Raw genomic sequence first — 10,935 nt, forward strand, 5'->3', positions numbered from 1 at the left:
AAAAAAAAAAAAAAAAGAATGCTAACAGTTATATTTTTATGCTACTTTTATGAAATTGGAGACTTAACGACTATTAGAATTGTTTTCCTTAGTCTACTGCAAATATCCCTAAATTTGAGGCACACTGGATAATTTGGGTGCAAGTTTTGAAAATTCCTTTACATGGATTGAGAGGTTCTAGGAACCCTGGGGAACTAGGCAGTGTGAGTTGCCGTGAGGTGGATCATAAGGTAGGATCATATTCCTGTCCATTCTCCATTATCATCGCTCAGACAGTCTGGGAAGCTAACAATAATTAGCCAGTCCTAAGACATACTGGCTGGATAAGCTGATTGCTGTCCTTATTGGTCACTGCACTAGTATCAGGTGCAAGAATTTTGCAGAAATAAACATTTGATTTATTTTTTAAAACCAGAACCACCTAGAATGTCCAACTGATTTTCACTACTAACCATGGGAACTTGGAAATTCAGGGCACGTCTAAAGGAATGACTTGTCTCTGCAAACCACTGGGGACCTTAACTGCATGGTTAGTTGAAAGCTGCTTTAATGGTTGTTTTCTTCCAGGGTCCAACTGCCTACGTACTGACTTGGGAAAAAAATCATTATTTAATATGGAATCCGTGCAGTGGACATTTTTATGGACAATTCGACACATTCTGTCCCTTGAAAAATGTAGGCTGTTTAATAGGTCCTGATAATGTAAGTATTACCATCTCACCCACGCACACTTCTGCGTACACACGTACCAGTTAAAGCAGGGGTCCTCAAACTTTTTAAACAGGGGGCCAGTTCACTGTCCCTCAGACCGTTAGAGGGCCGGACTGCGGGCTCCAGGACGAGTCGGCTGCTAAGCAAGACAGGTGGCAAAAATACCCGGCAGGCCAGATAAATGTCCTGGCAGGCCACATGTGGCCCATGGGCCATAGTTTGAAGATGCCTAAGTTAAAGAAATAGAATGTCAAGCACAGTGGCAGGACTTTGTTAAATAAATGTTTGAATTAGTCACCTGACTGCCAAGAAGCAGAACAAAGTTGATGAGGGAATGTGGGATTTAATTCCGAGAACCCGTGTTTGTGTCCTGGCTCTGTCCTCAGCTTTCTCATCCAAATTGCCTAACTCTTAGTGTTTTGGGAACTAACTGAGGTGGATTAATCACCTGAGAAGACTGGGGTTCTCTCTCTCTCTCTTTTTTAAAGGGAGATTCCCAGGTACCACCTGGACCCCACAATCAGTATCCCCAGGTAACTCTGGTCCCACTCAGTCTGCAGGTTACTTGTGAAGGGTCCTACATAAAGCAGTGGTTGAAAACAGACTCCCCAGCTGAAACTCCAACTTCACCGCTTACTACTGGTGTGAGCTTGGGAAAGTGTCTTAATCCTGCATAGCTTCGATTTTTTCATTGATAAAATAAAAGTAACACCAAAGTCATGACTTTATAAATGTAAAGGAGTTGCTGGGAGTGAGGGAGGTAATGGATGAAAAGCAGCTCCCACGTAGCAGCAAATCTAACAAGTGAATGAACGGCTGGTTTATGATGCTCACCCACCTTAGCAGTCTCTGACGTTTGCACATCTGTCCGTGAAAATATTTTGCACATATATTGTGCATCTCTAATATATTTCTATTTCTATATTACATTTATTTGTATATCAATATAGTATATTATACAAAAAAATTAAACATAAAAATTAGAAATTCCAAGATCGTCTTCCTACAATCCTTGGGTGTGCACACTTCCCTGAAGACCACTGCTCTACTTTGCTAAAATTAGACAGAATGTATGTGCAAAAGGACTGTCTTTCATAAGTGTTCAGCAAGTGACAGCTGTCGCACTATTACAAAAGCAAAAAGAGCACTGTAAAGCTCTATTCTCATGTTAGTAATTATTTCTAATTAAAGTCATTATCAAAATCATAAATGATCTGCTAAGCTCCATTTACATTTAGAGAATCATTTTAAGGTCACTAGTAATCAAACAGGGTCAATAGGCACCAAAAAAAAAAAAAAAAAAAACCCTTCAAAGAACTCCATTGTCTGTCAAAATTATTACCAGCTCTCAAAACAATTGCTATACGGTTGACTAAGTCTCATGAAGCCAGAGCTTTGTGAGGAAGTGAGAACCTTCTTTTCCCCTCTTCTGAGAGATGGGTGGCATGGGTTGTGAGGCGTACACTCCCCATGGCCGCAGCTCTAGACCTGCTCTGAGCCCTGACCACTCGGAGAGGGCCCCACACTGGCTTTGCTCCTTCCCCTGTAACCTCCACTGCTCCAGGCTCCACCACACAACCTCCCTGGATCTCATTCTTTCTCCTCCTTCAGTCCTTTTCCAAGAAATAATTCTCTTCCCATTCCAGCTGCTTCTGTCTTTCCATTCCCTTCCAAGCGTCACTGTTTTTTCCCTCTCTCCCTCTCTACCCACGGATATGCTCGGGCATCAAAACAGGGCTGGGGAACCCACAGTCTTGGGGCCACATGTGAACTTGTGGATCCTTAAGTGTGGCCTTTAGACTGAATCCAAATTTTACAGACCAGACCTGTTTGTGCAGGTTTCTGTAAAAGCAAAGAGGCTGGCAGACAATCAAGAAACAAAGGCCGGCCTGAGAAAGGAGGGGCTTTGTCTGTCTTCTCCCCAAATGTTTGTTTCTTATCATCAGAAACAACCTTATTTCATCAAATCTACACTCAACAGTAAGACGCACCCCAACTGAGACACTCAAGTAAAAAAAAGAAAAAACCAAGGCAAATGACAACTGTCTGAAGCCCCTTTTGTAAAATGCGTAATAATTTTACTAATTAAACAAATGACAAAGCTTGCAGCCTGTCAGAACACTTGCTCTCGTTTTCCATCACACATACATACATGACGCCCACACATACAGCCACGTACATGCCAACTACATATGCTCATTGAGTCTTGTCTTTTTTAGATTTGGTTTAATATTCAACAATATGATTCTCCACTAAGGATAAATTTTGATGTTACCAAGCCCAAGCTGTGGAAATCCTTCTTTTCAAGAAGCCTTCCATATCCTGGCCTTTCCAGTGTTCAGGTATAATTATTCTATAATCAATTAAGTGCAGACAAAGAAAGTAAGGGATATAAACCTGTTATATGGACGGGGCTGCCAGGTATTCTTTTGCTCTTCATTCTACTAATAGGTATTTAGTCTAGAACAATGTTTGTTTTTCAAACATATTTGAACCCAACTTACGAACTGTGAAAGAAAAAATTTTGCTATAAGAAGTGCAATGAATAAAAAGTATCACAAAATACATTCTATTTACTTTTTTTTAATGCTCATCTCAAGTCACTGAATTGATTTCATGACTGCTAATGAAACATGAAATCAGACTGCAAGCTGTGATCCACCAGGGGCCCATAAAATTAGAGGCCCTCCTAGTAAACTGTAGGCAGTCAGCATGAACATTGTTTACCAAAGCTTTTGTTTCATTTGATAGATACACACGCACTGGGTTAAAATGTGTCTTATACTCAGATCAAACCCTTCAGAAAAAGCTTTGAACACTACCCTAAAAAAATTCTCCTGTATATCTATAAGGTAACACATAAAAGATTTTTCAAAGAAACGTTATTTGAAATAGCATAATTGAACTGACATGAGAGATAAATTATGGTACCTAGTGGAATATTTTATAGCAATAAACATTAATGAGTCTTAGTAAGTGCTCTAAAAGGACGTGTTTGTTACTACTAAATATTTTAAGAGAGAAAGGGCCAGTTGCATGTTAATAAAACTGTAAAATTCAAAAAAAAAGCAAAACAACAGTATCACCTGGGGCACATTTATCTATGATAACATCACAGACACACTGGATTCGTCTGTCTCCACTTAGTGCATCTAAGGTAAGCACTGCGAAGACAGATTTTTATTCACAGCCAGATCTCCTTTCCTCCCGACCTGTGAAAGTGCCCAGCACACAGCAGGTACTCAATTATTTGTTGAACAGAATGCTAAAAAACAAGCTCAGTCATGTTTATTTCTATGACGAGAGAGAACTGTGAAGGAACTGCCTGCACACAACATTACGTGAAGTTTTACTTGTTATGGGTCAAGGGCACACTGGCACCCATTATAGTATTCTTATGACATTCTTATATATTATTCTTATTATGTCATTCTTTTTAAAAAAAAAATTTTAAAAAGGATGTGCAGTCATTCAAATTTACGTAGGTGGTTTCTAGAATTTCCCAACTCTTCTCTCTGGCAGCCTGAAGAGCTGATTTACCAGCGCACAGACGAAGGCGCTGCAGCTGAGCTACAAGACAGGTACCGTAATATCCGTAAATCCCCTAGGAGTCTGTCACCAGGACTGTAATGCCAAAATAAACGACCCCTGGCCTGCATCACTGCAAAGTAATTTAGGCAATTAAGCTTCAACTCATGTTTATAGATTCCACATACACACATGATCTCTAAATCTCATGGCTCAAAAAGTGCCTTGAGCACCAATACCCTGCGGTACAGGCCGGTATGGAGTGCTGGGGCCTCAGCTCCCCGAAGACTGAACCTGCGCTGAGACCCCCACACCCAGTTGTCCTGCGGTTCCCAGTCTGCTTACTGTGCTGCTCTTGTCCAGTTAGTGGCTTACAGAACTGCAGCTAGTTTTTGAATTTAACACACAGAAAAGGCCAGTAAGAGGCTCTATGAATCTTCATAATTCTAATGACCCTGTAAAATAGAATTTATTTTCCTGGTTTCACAAGTCTGGAAACTGAAGCTCATACTTCTTTAAAGAGGGCTTCTGGGCCCAGCCTGATCTTTCTGATTTTGAGGCCTAAGTGCTGTTTCCTACAGTAACTGTGTGAAGAAGGGCGTGTCAAGTTACATGAGGTTAAATGTGACCCCTTTTAAGTCATTTTTAGTAGAAAAAACAGTTTATTCTCAATTTCTCCATGAATTCTTATTTGGGATTCCCACCTACTACAACTGACCTCTGAACAACCTTCTGTTTCTTCTAAGTTTCAGTGTACTATTGACTAGACTTGACATTTATTTCTCCATAGAAAAGGACTTCTCCCACAAAGTATATCATCCATGCTTTCTTGCTCAGCCCATCTGAAACTCAGATACGTGTTAAGTGCCAACAAAGAAGCAGCCCCCACAGCTACTATGCAGTGGGAAGCTGGCCGGGTTTCTAATAGGTGAATCTGGACGGATGGCAGTCCAGTCTCCTGGCCTTAGTTAACCCACTTATCCTACCACAAACCGTCCCCTCACCTGTAAAATCAGGGCACTATCCCTGCCTCACAGGGTCACTGTGGGGAGTGAATCTGATGAACAGCGGTTCCGTGAGTGCTGTCTATTTTCCTCCATTCTGTTAAAGCTTCACATGCTATGAACCCAATTAAGTTGCAGTGATACCTGGTGTTTTAAAGGAAGTTTTAAGGGAATTTAGAAAAAAATCTATTGTCATGAGATTCTCACTGGTGAAAAAAAACAATATAAGACATTAACAGCCCCACAAGTATTTAACTCTTTTAATATAAGCCCCATCCCTCATACCTGGGTCTAATTTATCTGCAGCTGTTACCAATGAATAAAATCATAAAATATTTCATGATATAAAACTTTTGCTACTCCATGTGTTAAATTTTGTTCCACCTCCCCCTATCATTCAGCACTCCCTCTTCTGTTACATTTCAAGTACCTATTGTGGACCTTGTGGAATCCACCTTAGGTGCTTAAAGACGTACGTCCCATTTGTAGGTCTATTTCCCATCCCAACTCACACAGGATCCTCAAGGATAGGATTCCTTGTGTTAATTTTTGAGGACCCAGAGATTAGCCCGTGTAAGTTACACAGTTATACACAAACATGTACAGTAGAAGCTCGGTAAGTTGGCCACCCAAGGGACTGTAACACAGTCAACATACGGTGGCCGACATCACGAACGAGGCCGACTGTCCTGATTTGTCCATGTGGTGCATATCCGGTCTATGGAAACTCAGTCCACTTAAGGGTGTGGTCAGTATAGAGAGGTGGTCAACTACGGAGGTTCTACTGTAGTTATGTGATCGTCTGAATCCCCACTGCCTATCAACTGTGTATTTTTACAATGGAAAAGTGAAGTCTCACACACACACAAATGGAGTTTATTTTTTATGAACAGGATTGAAAAAATACTGAAAGAAAAAATCATGGATTGGAGGCCCCGCCATCTGACTCGGTGGAATAGGTACTGTACCTCCACGCTCCGCCACTTCCTGCCCTTGTTAGAAAGAAGTCGCGGGGAGGATGTGGAAGACACCCACAGAACAGAACTGGTGAGACAGCTGGGAGACTACAGGGTGAGTACAGCTGGCTCCCGACCAAAGCCTCTGGACCTCCTCGTTTCAAATGGGAAATTACACAACAATGGGCTCTGGGGATCAAAATACCTTCACTGCCCCCCCAAGGACACAGATGAACCAACATAGACTAAAAGGCATGCTGTAAGTTTTGAACCACCAATAATTAACCTATTACTAAATAGCAAAATGCTTTATAAAATGAAAATGCCACCATTAGGTATAAATGGATCCCATGAAAAATAATGCCTTTTATTAAATCATTCAAGTATTAAATAAAATGAAAACATCCATCTGGCTAAATCACGTTAGACTCAACTGTGCATAAAGAGGAAAATAAACACTCTAAATCGGGGGTTTTAAAGGATGTGGTTTAATGGCAGTTGCATTTGCTCCCTCCTGATGGTGCTGTACGTTTACATCCGATAGCCAGAAAGCAGTTTCATAATTAAGACAGTAAACCTTCCTGGCTAAACATTGTGATGGTCAAATTGGATTACTCATCAAGTAAAACTTATCCTTTAACTTACAACCAGGTTCTTAGCCAGAAAGTTTTCAGTTTGAGTAACAGAGAACTTACCTCAAACAGGCATGAATAGAAAATTCAATGGCTTACTTAAGTAAAACTTAAGAAGTGAGCAGCTACCAGGGGTGTCCCACTTTTCTGCAGTTCTTTCCACCCTGCCCTCCTCCTCCATGTGACAGCATCACCAGGCCGGCTTTCCTCAGGGTAGTAAGCGCTGGAACACTTTCAGGACTTACATCTGCACACGTATTACCAAAGCAGGAGGGATATCCACGTGCCAGTGTGAGACTCCCTTAATCACATGCCCATTCCTGCAGCTCAATCACTGTGGCCAGGGGGATGGGATGACTTGGTAAGCTTACCCTAGGTCTTTGGAATTACATGGTTTATTAAGCATGCTGGGGACTATGAGAGGGAAGGACCAGAGGGCCAGTGGAGACTGGCAGAGTGACTCATGAATGCCTCACACTCCAGGAGGCCAGCAACAATCCAGGTGCTAAGCTGCTCTCCGTATTGCTAATATATAGCTGAACAGAAAAACACGACTAACTTCGCGATCCAGAAGGCATTATTAAGAACTGTGCACATTTCCACTGGGAAACACTGAAATCTTCACTCTTCAGTGAAGGCTACAAATTTTGTTTTTCTCCTTTCAGTTCTCTGGATTTCCTCTTCACATGCCTTACTCTGAGGTGAAGCCTCTGGTTGATGCTGTGTACAGCACCGGGGTGCACAACATCGATGTCCCTAATGTCGAGTTTGCTTTAGCGGTCTACATACATCCGTATCCCAAAAACGTCCTGTCTGTCTGGATCTATGTTGCCTCCCTTATACGCAACAGGTAATTTTTTTATTGTACTTTTTATATCATGTAAAAACCACACTTGGGTATGATAATTTTTTATATTGATCACAGAACATGTTATTTGCAAAAATAAAATAAATCAATATCTGTTTTCAAACTATGCAAACTAAGTGTTTTATTTAGCAGTCTCCCTGCCACTGTGACTCTAAACTCAACTGAGACTTCCTACCACGGGGAACAGGCAGGAACAGTCTGAGTCTCAGGCCTCTATGCCTCCGTGACCACTCACCTTCCCCTTAGGACGCTCTTCCTCCTGCTTTGCCTGTCCAGTAGAATACCAATCCCACTTTTAGGACCTAATAGGACACTATACAACTTTTCTAGGGAAGGAGGAACAATTTTGCAATAACAAATTTTTACTTTTAATACAGAATACCTCATAAGACATCATCCTACAGAAACACTAAGTGAGCTCCTGTGTGCTCACATGCGACACGCACACTGAAGCAACGCTGGACTGGGGGGGAGGACCAGGTCCCAACAGTCATCAAAGGGGAAGTAGTTACAAAGAAAGAAAAAGGGCTCAGCACCTATAGCTCAGCCGCTAGGGCGCCAGCCACATACCCCAGTGCTAGCAGATTCTAACCCAGCCCAGGCCTATCAAACAATGACAACAACAACAACAACAAAAATAGCTGGCCAGGCAGCACCTGTGGCTCAAAGAGTAGGACGCCAGCCCCATATACTGGAGGTGGTGGGTTCAAACCCAGCCCTGGCCAGAAATGGCAAACACCCAAAACAAAAACAAAAAAATAGCTGGGCATTGTGACGGGTGCCTGTAGTCCTAGCTACTTGGGAGGCTGAAGCAAGAGAATCACTTGAGCCCAAGAGCTTGAGGTTGCTGTGAGCTGTGATGCCACCGCACTCTATCAAGGGTGACACAGTGAGACTGTCTCAAAAAAAAAGACACTCATAGACCGAGTGCTTGTGCCCCACCAACCAAATTTATACGTTAATAAAACCCTAACCCCCAATGTAATGAGATGAGGCCTTTGGGAAGTAATCAGTCAAGAGGGTGGAGTCTCATGAGAGAGATGCAAGAGACCATGCTCTCCTTCCCTTTCCCTGCCAACTGCCCGCTACCACTGAGGGCACAAGTCGGCCTCCACAGCCAGGAAGACTACCTTACCTGACACTGGATCTTGAACTTGACTTCCCAGACTCCAGAACTGTGAGAAATAAATTTTTGTTGTTTAAACCACCCAGCCTACAGAATTCTATGATAGCAGCCAAAACTAAGACAAGCATATTCATATAATATTACATTGAACCATTAAAAAGGATTAAATGTACATGCTGAACTAGAAAGATGTACACCAAACAGAAATACATCAAGCAGGACGTCTCACACTAGTGAGGAGGTGACCTGGGGGCCAAGTGCTCCTCCATCACGGAGGGCTGTTCTGTGCTCTGGCAGATGCTCAGCACGTGCTGGCCTCGTTCACTAGATGACAGGCGCGTCCTTCCCTCTACCAAGGTGTGACAACCAAAATGCCTTATGCTGCTTCATGTCCTCTGTGAGGCAAAAGGCCTCCATTAGAGAACCACTAATATAAGTCAAATTTAAGAAAAAATCAGAAAAATAAAAGGGGCTGATTAAGGAATAGCTTCCATACTTACTTTACTTTCTTATGCATTCTTCTACCCAATTATATGCAGTTATGTGCTTACATGCCTCTGACACCTCTGCTACAATCTCTTCCAAGGAGAGTCCCACGACTGACCCGCAACTGCTACCAACAGAAACGTGGCTGAGAATGTGATCTCTGGAGAGATCCCAGTTTGCCACTTAGTAGCTGGTAATCCTCAGGTTACTCACCTTCCCCATGTACAAGGTTGGGATGAGCAGATCACCTATTTCACGACACTGTTGTAATGATGGAACAGGTTATCATATGTAACGCACATAGAACACCTCCCAGCACTGAGCAATGAAGGTTTATCAGACACCACAAGTCAGTTTACGTAACTGTGGGATTTTATTATTAGAAGGAAATCAATCACAAAATCCAGGATAAATTTAAAATAAGTAGTGTTCATTAAACAAACTATTCTTTTAAATTAATAATGGAAAGAAGTGATGATGTGTAAAAATTAAACATGGATTATGTTGTCATGCTCCCATGTAATTGGGGATGTGGATAGGTGGTAGAAAAACATTAAATTTTGACATTATCATCTGCTGACATATTAAAGTCGATTTGTTTCAAAATTGGGAAGTCTGGTTTAATGGTTTGCTAACATCAAGAAGCACAAGACAAAGAAGACAAGACAGCTCAATTCCTGGAACCATAGGAAATTAGCTGCTCAGAATTAATTAATTTATGACACATAACATTTCAGCTGAGTCCTGAAACATCATCATGATTTTTTTCCATAAGGAATACTTTTAAAATTTACCCCCAAATACTACAGTTTTCTGATGAAATGTGGAACACACTTTAATCCTCAGGTGGTGATTTGGAGCCAGAATTTTACCGTACGGTTCACGTAAACACAGATAAAATGATGTACTAGTAGGTGGGACTCACCCTAAAAGATTTCTTGTAATACTCTGTTGTCTTATGATAGTTCTTGATGTAAAAATTTCAGATAAGCTTTACTGAACAGAGAGGGAAATAAAAATACAGCACAGTCAACATTATAAAATAAAACTTCTTGCCCTGTGACTCCCCACTAAGCTCAGACTTCCTTTCAAGTTCTCTAGGGGACGCACTAACTTGAGTTTCCCTCTGTACTGGGAACAGACTTTACAGAAGATAGGTAGGTGATGCGGTGCCACACAAGATGGGACTACTTAAGAGAGAACAAACTCAAAAGGTAAGATGGTCCACCCTACCCAACACGAAAGAAACTGGTAGGGTTTTGTGTTTACTTTGCAAGTGTTAAAAGCAGTGGAATCAAAATGAGAGAATCCCCAGGGCGAGGAAGAACTTCAAACAGAGCACCATTAGAAAGCCTCCCTTCAGAGCTCATCTTCCCTTGCAGTGCTGAATCCAAATGCAAACTGAAATTCAGAAAAGGAGCAGTGAGTGTGCATTATGTAAATTCCATCAACTGATTCATCTTTAGATAATGCTGTGTAAAATATGTTTAGCCAGAACTGAAACACGTCTACCTCTAGTTAATAGTATTTACCAAGTAGGTTCTCCATCTTATTTGGGCACAGTTTATGGCACCCTAGAACAAATACAACAGTAACATTCAAGATCACTAATCAGTCCCTGTGC

General features: G+C 41.6%; 1 protein-coding gene across 1 annotated transcript in view; it reads left to right on the forward strand.

Annotated features, from left to right (window-relative positions):
* The window catches only part of CC2D2A (coiled-coil and C2 domain containing 2A), an 82,947-nt gene extending 75,208 nt beyond the window's left edge, over positions 1-7,739 (forward strand). Inside the window, exons 30-34 of the mRNA XM_012812874.2 lie at positions 568-702; positions 2,931-3,053; positions 4,234-4,292; positions 6,137-6,314; positions 7,497-7,739. Of these exons, the coding sequence (XP_012668328.1) occupies positions 568-702; positions 2,931-3,053; positions 4,234-4,292; positions 6,137-6,314; positions 7,497-7,685 (684 nt within the window). The 3' untranslated portion in view covers positions 7,686-7,739. The remainder of the gene's footprint in view (positions 1-567; positions 703-2,930; positions 3,054-4,233; positions 4,293-6,136; positions 6,315-7,496) is intronic.
* The last annotated feature ends 3,196 nt before the right edge of the window (positions 7,740-10,935 follow it).

Source organism: Otolemur garnettii, unplaced genomic scaffold (assembly GCF_000181295.1).
Source record: "Otolemur garnettii isolate 467f Iridium unplaced genomic scaffold, OtoGar3 scaffold00228, whole genome shotgun sequence".
Classification (NCBI taxonomy): Eukaryota; Metazoa; Chordata; class Mammalia; order Primates; family Galagidae; genus Otolemur; species Otolemur garnettii.